At 41.9% G+C, this 15,281-nt stretch overlaps 1 protein-coding gene across 2 annotated transcripts in view; it reads left to right on the forward strand.

Annotated features, from left to right (window-relative positions):
- SMOC2 (SPARC related modular calcium binding 2) overlaps window positions 1–15,281 on the forward strand; it is a 234,841-nt gene that overhangs the window by 169,836 nt on the left and 49,724 nt on the right. For both annotated transcript variants that reach the window (XM_054971059.1, XM_054971135.1), the window contains exon 9: window positions 5,130–5,212. In XM_054971059.1, the coding sequence (XP_054827034.1) occupies window positions 5,130–5,212 (83 nt within the window). The remainder of the gene's footprint in view (window positions 1–5,129; window positions 5,213–15,281) is intronic.

Raw genomic sequence — 15,281 nt, forward strand, 5'->3', positions numbered from 1 at the left:
TTACTTGCTACTCTAACAGCAGTGCTGGATCTACTATAACCTCTAGGCTCTTAATTGATTCTGCAAAGGTCAACTGAAGCCCATCTAAAGTGGGGAGCACAATGTCCTTCAAGATCTCCACCTCCCCAACCAGCATCACTTCCATCTTGTTTGGGTTCAGTTTCAATTTGTTTGCTTTCATTCTTGGATCACAGCTGTTAGGCAGCAACCCAGAACCTTAACTGCATCACCTTCGAATTTGGATAGCAAGATATAGATCTGGGTATCATCAAGAAGATGATGACTTCCAATTTCATAGCTATGGACAATTTCTCCTGAAGACTTTATATAGAGATTGAATAACTTGTTCCCTGTAGAACACTGCAAGATAATTCCCACATTGAAGATAGCTGGTCACCAACAGCGACCGTTTGAGTCCACTCCATGAGAAAGGACTTAAATCAGTCCAATGCATATCCCTGGATATCCACTTCTGCCTCCAAATGCCTCAACAGAACAGCACATGGACTACTGTATCAAAGGCTATAGATAGGTCCTGGAAGAGTAACAAAGAAGTGTGGCCCTTGTGCATATTCAGACAGAGGTCATCGAATAAAACCAACAGAATCATCTCTATCCCATACCTTAGCCATAACCAGACTGAAAAGGGTCCAGAGCACGAGGGTTATCTAAGAAGACCTGGAGCTGGTCAGCTACTGCCCTCACAATCACTTTGCCCAGAAAGAGCAGGTTAGAGACTGACCAATAATTGGTTGCATCATTTTTGTCTAGAGATTTTTTTTTTAAGTAGAAGGCAAGTGAACACTTGTTGAGTAGCTGAGGAAAGGTGCCCTGAGTTAGTGACTGATTTATGATAGACATCAAGGGATCCATTATGTGGTCTTTATAAGATTTTAGCAGCCGACTTATTGTTTGCTCTTGAGAAAGTAGAGTTTTAGCTTTAGATAACTTAAACAATTGGGATGGTTGTGAACCAGCTGGTGCAATAGTTGCTGAGAAATAATGTTTCTTTGCCATTTTCACTGCCACTTCATAAATCTTCTAATTGGCTCTGCAGCACTCTATCAGATTCAACACAAGTTTTCCTCCAGATTCTTTCTCAACAGAGCATGTGTTTGGAATTATAATTATGTCCGGTAACATTGAAAATGTAACAGGCATGCAGGAACATATACATATGAGTCAAACTAGGTAACACAGTGAGATTTGTGGTTGGATCTCTCTCACACACATGACACCAGCATAGCATTTAAAAAGTTATAATAGTAGCTTTGCATCTTCCCAACTTGAATTGGGACCATGGAAGAGAAAGAAGATTTTAATGCTTTCTCCCATGTGGCTTCATCAATGAAAAATGACCCTTCTCTCACACTGTGATTGGCTTTTACCTAGGAAAAAGGCCAATAATGGGAGGCAAACACTTGACAGTTTTTCCCCCCTCTTCTACCTCAATCTTCCCTTAGAATTGAACTGATTGACTCCCTGAGAATTGCTTCCCAGTTGTGGTGGAAGCAAAAGTCTGGGGCAGAAATGTGTTTCTCATTGAAACCAATGAGACTGTCTTCTTAATACAATTATGATTTTGAATGTGATCTAATAATTTTAAAGAATTTGAGCACACCATTTCATGAACAAAATGACCTGAATTCAAAACCAGCTTTTGTGCACATTTGTACTATTTCCCTCTCTGCACTGTGGATTTGTTTTTTTAAAAATGCCCAAGTACGGGATCATATTGCTCTTATTTGCTTGGCATCATTCCTCCCAATTAATTAGGGATGATGGCTAAAGCAGTGGTCCATCTGCTTTACAAATCTTGTTTATTGACATTTGCAAAGGGAAAGTAAATCTTGTAGTAACTGCAAGTGGATCAGATATAATAACCCTGATATTTAATTCACAGCCAATAACTGTACTAAAGTCCAATTTCCTGTTACAGTTTGTGAATTGCTTAAGATTCCAGGCACAGTACAGGGGGTAGATGCATAACCACAGAGAGCTGTTCTTTGGGCAATCTATCAAAGCTTGTATCTGTGACTAGTACAAAAAATACCGTAAGGAAACAAAATGGTATCGTTCCAGAAATCCTTTGCAGAGGGCTTGAATGTCCGTATGATTTGGAGTCATTTTACAGATCGCACTCTGATAAGAAAATGTACAAGGCAACAGGGAGTCCAGTTTAGCTCTCTTGAAAGCTATGGTTGCGCTGCAAAGATTTCTCTGGTTTATTTTGGGTTAGGTTGCTATATAGCATAAATTTGCCTGTCTTGTTTTTTTATGAACCATGTGCATATCCTTTTCCCTACCTGTTTCTACATATATTGAAAGAAACCAATTTATTCCTATTTATTTTATATTTCCATCTTTGAAAAACTCTCAGGAGAACTCTGTACTTGTGTAATATCGGACCAACACAATCAGGACTTTGCATCATGGAGACTCAGGATAAATTCACACATTTCTCATGCTCATTACAAAACCACTTGTTTTCAACCTTGGCTCAAAATATATTCATAGAGAACAAGTCCTGATCTTTATCAAGAATACAGAGTGCAATCATTTGTACCACCAAAAATCTTCTCCATGTTATTTATTTTAATTAATTATTTTTTTATTTTACTTCATTTATACCTTGCCTTTTCCCCTAATGGGGATCCAAAGTGTCTTAAATCATTCTCACACAAGCGTGTCAGGTGGTTTAGGCTGAGCAGAGTGTTTGACATTTTAGTTTAGTTTGTGTTTAACCTACCCTCCCTACAAGCAGGCTCAGAATGGAGTACAACAGTCATAAAATACAATTGCATGGCAAATTTTACAATAACATTCAGCAATTAAAATCATATATATACAAATCCTCAAATGGTTGGCTACACATTCCTGCCCCAGCATACAAAGAGGAGGTAGACAGACAGACGAGCTGTACTCGAATACCAGAGACCAGTGGGAGGCTCAATGATGGTCCGAATGCTGGCCTCAACCATAAGCCTGGCAGAACATCTTTGCCTTGCGGGCCTGCCGAAATGATGCAAGATCCTGGTGGACCCATGTGTCCTCAGACAGAGAATTCCACCAAGTTGGGGCTGGGACCGAAAAGGCCCTGGCCCTGGTTGAGGCCAAATGGGCCTCCATAGGGCTAGGGATCAGCAGTAAGTTCTTACCCACTGAACAAAGTGCTCTCCGGGGCACATGCTGGGAGAGACGGTCCCATTGGACATCCAACAGACTTCCATGGCAGGGTAAGGTTTTGCATCTGTCTGACTCTCTAGCCACTATATGACATTGGCTCCGAGTAGGTTAAGCACATTTAGAACCTAATTCAAAGCAATTTACAGCTGAGTTGCTCCAAGAAACATGGTCCTGTGAATTGGTACACAGTTGCAATAGTGTGTGACTATGTGCAGTAAAACAATAGAATAAAATAAAACCAAAAGGAAATCTTCACCTTTTGTGCTATGGTGAGGTTAAGGTTGAGGTTTGCATCCAGTGAAGCATAAGTAGAACCATAAATGGACTTAATTCAGTTCTTCTTGCACAAGATAAGAGCTTTAGTGCTAGCAGAAATTTTGTCTTGGATCCAGCCCAATGTTTGCTTCATGTTCCTCATCCATTCTCAAAGGTGCTGTGAGAGGTTATGTATGATAGAGCCTTTTTAGTGATGGCTCCATAGTTGTGGATGAAAGCATCTCTGGCTCTTGAGTGCTTACACCCTGAAAATCTTGTTGGTCTCTAAGCTGCCACTGGACTTAAAACCTGCTGTATCACAGTTGTGAGGGCCCCTCCCCACTAACATCTCTTTTGCTCCCTCTCTCAGCCTTTAGGCATCAGCTACAATGGTTGTGTTTCAGAAGTCTTTATTTCCTCTTATGAAGTGAGAATCTTTATGAAGTTCTCTAACTTATTCAATTGTTGCTGGTGATTATTCTACCTTTATATTGTATACATTTATAATAATAATAATAACAATATTCGATTTATATACCGCCCTTCAGGACAACTGAATGTCCACTCAGAGCGGTTTACAAAGTGTCATTATTATCCCCACAACAAAACATCCTGTGAGGTGGGTGGGGCTGAGAGAGCTCCAGAGAGCCATGACTAGCCCAAGATCACCCAGCTGGCTTCAAGTGGAGGAGTGGGGAATCAAACCCTGCTCTCCAGATTAGAGTCCCACGCTCTTAACCACTACACCAAACTGGCTCTCATTGAACTCTCATTGAAATTTGAACTTTAGTTTTATGTAAGTTGCTTTATGTACCCAACAGGTCAAAAATCAGGAGAAAATAGTGAACTAATGTCAGAAGCTATGATAAATTGTTAATTATTAATATGTATACATTACATTTTATCCAGAAGCTAGCAATTATGCCATCTTTTCCCATGCCATTGCCATCCCATTGCTAACAGACTTTGAGCCCAAATACATACCTCTAGCAATCTTCACCAACACTTTCAGATATAAATGGTTTGTTATCTTGTAAAACAAAGCAGCTACAGTGGCTAAAGGCCTTAATAGCCATAATTTAGATAACCTGACTAATTTAAAAAAATCCATGACAGTAGCCATTGTATCAAAACCAAAGTGCATATTTATACCCAACTTAGAAATTTGCTTTAATATATGAGGGAACTGGGCATGTTTGGCTCACTTAAAGCAGAAATCAATGGATGAATATTTTAGTAACTAACAATGCTGTAAAATGTGGGACAAGAAGCAGGTTAGATAAGGAAAGGAGGGATTTCAGCAGCCAGAAACGTTTCTCCATTACTTTCCAGGGTTCACACATCTTTCTGAAATAGTTTGTCAGGGACTCTACAGCTAAAATCCAGCAGCAGATTTACCTAAAGAGAGGAAACTGCTTTCAGCCTTGTGAAAATAAGTACAGACATTTTGGGGAAAGAGATTTCTGAAATGGCTCAGCAATACTTATCTCACAGAATGGCATGAAGTGTAATTAATGAATCTGTAGCATTTGCTTGATTTGGCTTTGTGTGTGTGTGTGTGGCAATCAGTTTAGAGAAAGCATATGTAAGCCCTGCTCTGGTGTGACTGCAAAGCATTTAACATGACAAATTTTACAAATAAATTGACTTCACCTTGTTGTCTTTTCTTCTTCCTGTTCTCCCTGCAGATATGAACAACCCAAGTGTGATAACAGTGCCAGAGCTCATCCAAGCAAAACAAAAGATTTGTTCAAAGGGCGCCAGCTTCAAGGTCAGTATGTAAAAAGGGATGTTTGGCTAGGATGTTTAGTTACTGAATTCACCTGGGAAGAGATTCTATAGGGCCCCAAAGCAAAAATGTCTGGAACATTGTTATGTTGATTTTCATTTTGAATAGTGCTGGAGTTGAGTTTCAAATTGCAGCAAATATAAGGGAAAGTACAATATTTTTCTGCATTTCTGTAACTTCACATCTAAAACAGTAATTTTCAAGATGAAACTATATACACAAGTTATATGCTTGAATGCTAATTGTAGAGATCCAACAGAGTATTTCAGTGAGCTGATGGATTTCCATCCAGAAAGCAGAACTTTATTACTTCCCCCTTCCCACTGACACCCAAGATGCCATTTAAGTGTCTGGGGAAGACCCCCCCCCTCCTAAAAAATTAGGTTATTATGTTGTCTGATTCAAAGGGGAGAGGACTCTTGCCCAGATTTAGAACAGCATCATCTAGATACTCCTGTTTACTGCAGGAGCTGCCTGCTGCCCACGTGAGGGTAAATTCCCATATGGGAGCCATCTCTGTTGCTAAATTTTTACTTCTTACACAGGAATATAATTTTCATGTATGCATAACATGGACTGACACATGATTTACTGTCATGTGACTGTTCACCATAGATCTCTGCCTCCGCAAATGCAGGTGATCTCAAGTTTGGGTATTACATAATTAAGGGGAAGATAGGAACTCATCTCTAAGTTATGTAAAATTGATGTCATTGTGGGAATTGATTGCTTCCAATCTCTTTTATGGGGTAGAAGTAAGAGAAGAAACTTGAATTCCCTCCAGCTCTATGCATGTGTTAATCGATTACAGTGTTGTATGCAGCCCAGTTTAGATTATCCTTCACATGATAAGCATTTTCACTATAGATTAAAATTTCATTAGTGATGAAATTTTATCAGACTTCTATATATTTTTGCAAGTTTTATTTTTGGTGTTATAGGAGAGAATACCTATATTTGAAAAGTAAATGTAGTAAAAGTTGAGAAGTAAAATATTTGGGCAACTTGGATGAAACCTAATGGCATATTTTGGTGTGTTTGTATGTCCTGACTATCTTATGTGTACTCTTACCTCAGTGTAATCATGTGATCACATAAACAGTTCTATGTGAAGCAAATATTTGTTTTGCACTGCATGATCGAGTTGGTAATTGATTTTATTTTGCCATTCTGCTCTTGTTTTTAAAGTGATGGGTCATAAAGCATATTAATATCTTATGACTAGATGTCATATGAGATGCTCGTTTTGTGGAGGAAAAAAGACATAATAAACTACAAGATCTTTGGAACCCACAGTTCAGTGCAACTAATTCTATATGCAGAAGGAGGTGTTGGGTTTAAGATTCTCAATCAGCAGCACACCGTGCCACATGGCAAACTATGTTTGAAATTGGGAAGGCTTTGAAAAGCACTTTCTGATATGGAATGAAGGTCTGCTGTTCAGAGAAAACAAGTCAATTGGGCATGTTTTGGCTGCTCCTAAAGTATCTCTTTGGATTCCAATTCATTACTGGCTTCCATTTGTAGTTATGCTATCAGTTATGCTATCTTGAAATAGTTATCTCATGGAATCATAGAAGGGCTTATTTTTGCTTCCTAGCATTTGTTGAGGCAAACCAGGATTTGAGTGATTATCTGCGAGATGTTAGTCTCACAGACTAACCATAGTTTTGTTTTTTTAAAAAAACAAAACATGGCTTTGCATTATATTGTAATGAATCTTAAGGTTGTGTTAATTGCCCTACCACCCCCAAAATAAAGACACGACATACAAAACTGAGTTCAACTGGGACTTATTTATTAAACTGATCTGAGCCTTATTAACAGCTCAGTGTGAACTTAACAGGCTGCCAGAGGCATGCCATCTTTAACAAGCAAACCTACTCTGGCTGCAAGGGCAAGGCATCCTTCATCTGCCATTTACTTTTCATGGCCTCCCTACCAGTGTATACTGAAAGAGGCAGTTACTCTTCCACCCTCCCCCCGCCCCCCCATACTGTCAAACACTAGGAACTGATAGGTGAAGCCTCTGCCCCTAGAGGACCACATCCCAACCCCTGTGACTGGTAAGCTATGAGAGGCTGGTTTGGGAAGCCTTCCCCATCATCATAAGATGCCTCAGGGTGCTCACCCAAGTCCCTTAACTTAAGCAAAAGCCATACTGTTACTGCCAATCCCAGTAAAGCCTAACCACTCTTAACCAGGCCTAATTAGAATACCCAATCCAGACGAAATGACAAGGCAGGTGAACCATGTGAAAAAGAACCCTTTCACAGCCAAAGAGTCCAAAAATTCCTATTTGCCCCTTAAGTGGCCAGCTATGCCCACCTTGCCAAAATACTGGTATGTGCAGGTGGGCAGATTTGAATAGCAAGTGCCATTATAAGAGAGGAACAAACTTGTGTTTGTTTGTTCTTTGACCATGATTGGCATGGAGCACGGCCTCACAGCATGCCCCCTCTCCCAAAACAAGCATGGTGTCTTGCTTATTTGGAAAAGGAGATGAGGCAAAAACAGCTCCAAGCCACTGGGAACGGGAGCTGGAATTTTCCTGACGGCACTTTTATTTTGCTTCATGTACACAATTTAGTATTTTTATGGGTCCTAGCTACCAAGTGGCACCAGACTTAAAGTCCACAAGAATCCATATTAAATATTTCACATATTTTAAAACCATTGATTGTGTGTCTATCACCAACTGTAATAACGTATTCTCTAGAGCCTTTGGACGTCAGTGGCTGCTTAATTGTCACATTATTAATCTTTTCTTTACTAAAATGTGTGAAAGTAAGAGGATTACCTTTTTATGATGTAATCAATTTGTCAGAATCAGTGAATGATCTTATGTTCAGAATATTTTTGTGAGTTTTTACATTTTCCTATTAACATTTTAAGACAAAACAGTCAATTTATAACAGAGAAAAAAATTGTACATAATTAGTGTGGACCTTAAACATGCATTTCAAATGTGAGATAAGCTTTAATATTAACTTAGAGTTTGTCCTACATAAGTAGGCTTGGGGGGAATTGTTGTCCATAAATATATAAAAAAACAGAGAACTGCACTATGGAGAGAATAATAAGGCTCAGATTAGAGAGAAAGATTTTAGCCAGCATTGCATGTAGTGGGAAGGGAGAATCAGGGGCACCTGCCTTCCTTAATGGAGCAGAAATTTCTTTCCAAATATGCAAGCCTCTATATGCTCAAACAATGCGGCCCGTTCCCAGCGGCCTCTTCTGCAGCTTGAGCTGGGGGACGAACGTTGCCTCCATGGAAGGAGTTGGAGGCAGACGTGGTTTCCTGGCTACCCGGGCTTCAGGCTGGGGACAGAGACAAACACCTCAGTAGACGTCTCTGCCCTGCAGCCTCAGTTCCTCTTTTATGATCGGCCTACCCACCTCACCCTGTTTTAATGCAGGATTAGCCAGCTGCTGTTCCAGAGCTAGGTAGAAATTTTTTCCCATCACCCGAATTGGCCTGAAGGGGTTGGGTTTTTCGTCTACCTTGTGCTGAAGCAGGGGTTTGAGGCATTTGTTGGGTGGTGCCTAGTAGGTTAACTGGCAGGAGAAAGTTGGGAAATAGGGACTGGGCTGGTGAGCACCCCCTTTGGCATTTCCCCATCGGTGGGGAAAAGGGGTCTGTCAGGAAGGAGGATATGCTTCATGGCTGCCACCACCTGTCTAGACCACCTTCAGGGAACCCCAGGTGCAAGTCCTTCCCTCATGCTGTATAGCTGAGGCTTTAGGAGCTTGAAGGGGGGGAACCCTTTGCCTGGCTAGCCGGGTCCAGGCCATTCTATGAATGGCTCAAGCCCGGGGCAGCAAGGCTTGCCCAGACAGGTCAAGGCAGAGGTCCTGGAGTGACCCCGTGGCTTGACCTGTACCACAAGTTTGCCTTTGCCACAGTTTAGTGTTGATGTTGTATTTAATAAAGCAGCCCATAGTTCCAACTTCTGTGTCTGTCTCTTTCTTCCGACTATGGAGGCAAATGAAGGCACTCATGGCAGAAAGGACATCTTTTAGATTGCAACTATTGATGTTAAGAGAGAAAGCAGTGGAATAATGGTTGTTGGGGGTTTTCCGGGCTGTATTGCCGTGGTCTTGGCATTGTAGTTCCTGACGTTTCGCCAGCAGCTGTGGCTGGCATCTTCAGAGGTGTAGCACAAGATGCCAGCCACAGCTGCTGGCGAAACGTCAGGAACTACAATGCCAAGACCACGGCAATACAGCCCGGAAAACCCCCAACAACCATCGTTCTCCGGCCGTGAAAGCCTTCGACAATACATCAGTGGAATAATGTTTTAACCTTTTTCTTTACCCTTGCTGTTTCCCCATGTCTTAAAAAATAGTGCCCCATTCACAGAACGCTGGTAACTCCTTTCATGCAATTTCTGATGCCAGCATTTCCAAAATGGAGGCAGGCAGTTGTGATTCCGTTTTTGTGGCACTAGAAGGAACAAGAGTAAAACAATACCTCTGAAGCAACTTTCAGTTCTTTTATTTCAGTATAGGGATGCCAACTATGGATTGGAAAATTTCTGGTGATTTGGGGACAGTGCCTGACTTTGGGGAAGTGCCTGAGGAGGGCAGACTTTGGGGAAGAGCTCAACAGGGATGTAATACCATAAAGAGTTCCTCAAGTGCTAGAGGGTCCTTGATGTCCCCTGGCAATGTGATGATATCACTTCTGGCAGGGGTCATTTCGTAGAAAAAGAACTGCAGGAACTCATTAGCATAACTCATTAACATATGTCACACCACTTGATCAGGCCAAAATGGCCAGGATTCAGCTGCTGCCAGATGAGGGAGTGTTCCCCCACCTGGCAGTGGCCTGATCACGGCTGTTTTGCCCCCAATCCAGGCCAAAAGGTCCAACGTGGTTCAAACTGGCCATTTTGGGCATATTTTGGCCTGGATCAGGCCCAAAACAGCCCAGATTGGGTTGGTGCCGGGCAGGGCAGGGATCTCCCACCAGGCACTGACCCAATCCTGGTGGTTTGGGTCCTGATCCCGGCCAAAAAGGGCCTCAAATGGCCAAAAAGGGCCATTTGGGCCCCGTTTGGGCCTGGATCATGGCCAAAACAGCCTGGACCAGATCAGTGCTGGGCAGGGGAGGGTTCCCCTACCTGGCACTGACCAGATCCCAGCAGTTCTGGCCCTGATCCTGGCATAAAATGGCCCAAATGGCTGAAAGTGGCCATTTCGGGCCTTTTGGGCCAGGATCAGGGCCGAAAAAGACCAAATCTGATCAGAACCAAGTGGGGAAACCCTCCCCTGCCCAGGACTGACTCGGTCAAGGCTGTTTTGGCCCAGATCTGGGCCCCAAAGAGCCCCAAAGTGCTAAAAATGAATATTTTGGGTCCATTTGAGCCCGAATTGGAGCCAAAAAGGCCGGGACCGGGAGGGTGCTGGGTGGGGGATGCTTCCCCCACCCAGCACTGACCTGATCCAGGCCACTTTGGCCCCAATCCAGGCCAAAACAGGCCCAAAATGGCCAAAAAGGGCCATTTTGGGCCCATTTCGGCCAGGATGGGGGCCGAAATGGCCGGGACTGTGTCCATGCCAGGCAGGCACTGACCTGATCCAGGCTGTTTCGGACCGAATTCAGGCCAAAATGGGCCCAATCCAAGCCAAAATGACCCAAAATGGCCATTTTTGGGCCTGTTTCGGCCTGGATCATGGCTGAAACGGCTGGGACCACATCAGTGCCAGGTGGTGGAGGTTTTCCCCACCCGGCGCCAAACTGGTCTGGGCCATTTTGACCCAGAAACAGGCCCCAAATGACCAAAAATGGCCATTTTAGACCCGTTTTGGCTAGAATCGGGGCCAAAACGACCGGGACCATGCTCAAACTTCTTTACTTGAAAAACATCATACTCCCATAAGGAGGTATTCATGAATACTTGCCATTGTAAAATAGTTTATGTGCAGATCTGATGTGACAGTAGGGTTCCTGGTGCCTGTTGGTGGCAGGCAAACTCCCAAGGGTTTGCCCCTTTGCTTGCCAATCTGCCAGCCATCGGCGATAGGTGGCATGACCCCAGAGGTTTGCTGCCACCGGCAGGTACCCTAGGATCACATATGGCACATGCACTCCCAGGAGGCACGACAATATCACTTTCAGAAGTGACATCATTGCGTCGGCCACAGGAGTGCTCCTGCACTTCACTTGGGGCTGATTTTGGCCCCAAATGGGCTGAATCAGCCCCACACAGAGCATGGGCGTGGTCTTGAGGCCAGCATAATGATGTCACCTCTGGAAGTGACATTGTCACACAGGCGCCAGAGCACACCACTGGCACGAGGTAAGTGCCAGGTCCCCCCCCCCCACACACACACACTGGGAGGGTATAGGAACCTCAAAATGAAAAGCATACAATGAGCACACAATGAAGCCACAGAAACAGAAATATATCAAAAGTGTGAATATAATAAATATCACAATTGGTGTGTACTAATTAAACATCAAATTGTATATACATAAACTACAACCATGCCAATAAATACAAGTCCAATGAACACCAAAGTGCTCACAGGCACCAAAAGGGGTAATACCAGTATAAGGGTGCACGCAGGCACTTCCCCACAAGTAATCCAAAAAATACAATGACAGAAATAGTAGGGTGCACACAGGCACTCACATAAATAACAGACAGTAAGGGTGGTTGGAAGGAAACCACCCCAAAACAGAAGTGGCTATAACGTCCAAAAGTAAGTGCAGTATGAAGAATGCAGAGGATGATGGAAATCAGATGTCCGATGTGCAGTCAGACTTCATATGCCACGCCTATGGGATTTGCCAGCATATAAGATCTCACCCCGTTTCGTGTCTAGACTGTCAGATTTCAACTTTGAAAGCAAAATTCTTGATAGAGCATTCCGTCAGAGGGGATACCCCCTTGGAGTCATTCAGGAAGCCAGATCACGAGCAGTTAACACTGCTAGATCGGAATTATTAATACAGAAACATAAGGACCACCATCAGCGCATTAATTGGGCAATAGACTTCACACAGCTAGCACCTAAAATTGTAGGAACTATCAAGAAACACTGGCATCTTGTTGCCAATATTCCGGGTTGCGAATTGGCACCATTTATTGGGTACAGAAGAACGAGAAACCTCCAAGACATTCTGGAGCACTCTTCGTTTGGCACGGCGGTAAAAGAAGGGCAATTCCCTGAAGGGAATTGTGATATTTATTATATTCACACTTTTGATATATTTCTGTTTCTGTGGCTTCATTGTGTGCTCATTGTATGCTTTTCATTTTGAGGCTTCAGTTTTCTTTTTTCCTTCCGCTTGCGTTTGCACCGGGGCTGCCCCTCCTTTGTTCCCACAGGGTATAGGAACCTGGCAACTCTATGTGATAGTATTAGTGGTACTCCAATAATTGAAATAGTATATTGTTGAAGGCTTTTCGAATTGAAATAGTCTTTTTTGTTCTTTCCTGGTTTTGGTGCGGGGTGGGTGGGCAGGGGGTGCCTAACTTTCACAAATACGTGACTGGTAATCACTAACATTCACAAACATTATGGATGAGACTTCAAATTTTATAGGCTACAACCTTACAGTTTTAGCAAATTCAGTCGGAAAAGGCAATTATTTTAAAAATTCCCCCCTACTTTCTGAATCCATAGAGTAGAATAGCATATATATCTAAGGTGAAGATGCACACTCACCCCTTATAACCCCAACATTGTGACGTGTATGCTATAAGACTTAGTGAATGAAATCTTATTTTTCCCTGTAAGGATAAGAAAACTGAAGTGCTCAGGAACACAAGACTCTGACTTTTGCTGTTTCATGAAATCCAAGAGCCATCAGAACAAACCTTTATACTGCAGTCCTAAGTAGAACTACACTCTTTTAATCCCACTGACTTCAATGATTTTAAAAAGAATATATGATTCCCCTGTAATCCCCCAGGGATCAAAAGCAGATTAAAAGTGAACTCTTTGACGTTTGTTTCCCAAAAGTAATAAGATTGTGGAAATATTTCACAAGAAGAAAAAGCTGAGATAATTTCTGACACCACAATGTAGTCAAACAATGGCTCAAGTTGCTTAGGATGGCTCTAGAAATTAAATCTTTTCAATAAAAATTTAGACATCTAAATTTTTATTGAAATTTAGATATTGGTATCTAGTCTAAAATTCGTAATACACCATCTTATCTGTCCAGCATTACATTTTATAAACTTAGATTAGCCTTTACAGTTATCCTTTTTTGAAAGCATGCCAACTGCTAACTGCTCAACATACCCAAATACCTGTGGCTCAGCACTTATATATCTATGGAACTTTAGAACTAGGGGGGCCCCCACCTTATGTTTTATATTGCCTGCTTTACTCTGAACTTAGATATGTCTTCCAGCTATTATAACCCATTTAAACTTGGTAGTAGAGAAAATAATTTACCTATTATCTGATACAGACTCCTAAATAACTCATATGGTTCCTCTCTGTGCAGTCAAGAAAATTTGCTAAAATGCATCTTATCAGGTAATAAACTCATCAAACTCATAGTTTAACTTGTTTTACAAAGAAATTTGAAGTGTATTGTTCTTTTATTGTAAATGATTTTGTTTCAGGGTTTGCTTGGTTTTTCTTCTTTTAAATTCTATACAGTCTTTGTATCTTTTTTAAAAAATCTGTATCTTCTATGTTAATATTGTCCTGACCATTGGCTATCAGCTATAAACTTGTCTAAAATTCACACTGGATTTCAGGAGTAGAACGGTCTATTTCACTGGATTTTTGATAATGTATAATTATCACCTGGATCCATGCCATGGTAACATTGAGATAAGACTATTGTAATACATTCTGCATAGGTCTTCACTCAAAGTCTACTCAGGAACTCCAGCTGGTGCAGAACCTGCACCTCAGTTATTATTGGGAGCGAAGCAGAGCATGCATATTACTCCCATTCTGCAGTCACTGAATTGGCTACCCTTCAGGTACTGGGGTCAATTCAAGGTTTTAGCTGTCAGATACAATGCCCTTCATGGCCTTGGCCCCTCATATCTATGGAACTACTTCTCTCACTATGCTCTACCATGACAGCTTCACTCATCTGAACAGGGCATTCTTCAGGTGCCACTCTGCAAATGGGCAAAATCAATAGCTGCCCAGGTACGTGCATTTTCTGTGGATGGCCCCAACTATATGGAATGGCCTACCTGATGAGGTTAGGAGAGCTCCCATTCTCCTGGCTTTCCACAAACTATACAAGGCTGAATTATTCAAGAGGGTTCTTTTAAACAGGTAGGAGGGCTGTACTATAAGGAAATGGCTCAAAGAGGTGCATTGGTAAAGGGAGAGGAACTGCAGACTATATTATAGTGTTCTTTCTGTTGTTGTATTATGTTATTACTGGGCAATCTCCATGTTGTTTAATATGTCATTTTTAATTGCTTATGCTTGTTTCAAAATTGTTATTAGTGCTGTATTTGATTTCAGCTAGTTTACAATATCTGCATATTTGCATTTTTATTGAAGGCCCCAGCCATTGATCACATTTAATTACACTTTGTAATCCACCTTGAATCTCAGTGAGAAAGGTGAGTCTCAGTGAGAAAGGTGGACTATAAATAATGCAAATAATTAAATAAGCAGTACTATTATGGACAACTTGCATCTCACCTATACATAAAACATCATTAACATTTAGGTCAGTTCCTATATTCTAAAAATTCATGTATTACATTAATATCCTTCCCTTCCCCTATGAAGATTGGGGGTGGGGTTCCTTTACAACAATCTGTGGGGGGGGGGAGGTTGGTTCAGTTTGGTGACCACCCGACCCAAAGTCAGTGAGCTTTATGAGACTGAGTTGGAATTTGAACTCAATTTCTATATTCCATGTCTGCCACTATCTACTACAATACATCAGCACAGTAGCTTTAGAGCTTGGCATTAGGGATGCTACAAATTTTGGAGCAAGCCTGTTCAGCAGCCAAATATGCCCTGTTTGACATTCAGGATCAGATGTGTGAGCTGATGAAGGATATGTTTGGCTTGCATTGAGTAACTCAAACAGCTGCTGAAC

Source organism: Eublepharis macularius, chromosome 1 (assembly GCF_028583425.1).
Source record: "Eublepharis macularius isolate TG4126 chromosome 1, MPM_Emac_v1.0, whole genome shotgun sequence".
NCBI classification, from domain to species: Eukaryota; Metazoa; Chordata; class Lepidosauria; order Squamata; family Eublepharidae; genus Eublepharis; species Eublepharis macularius.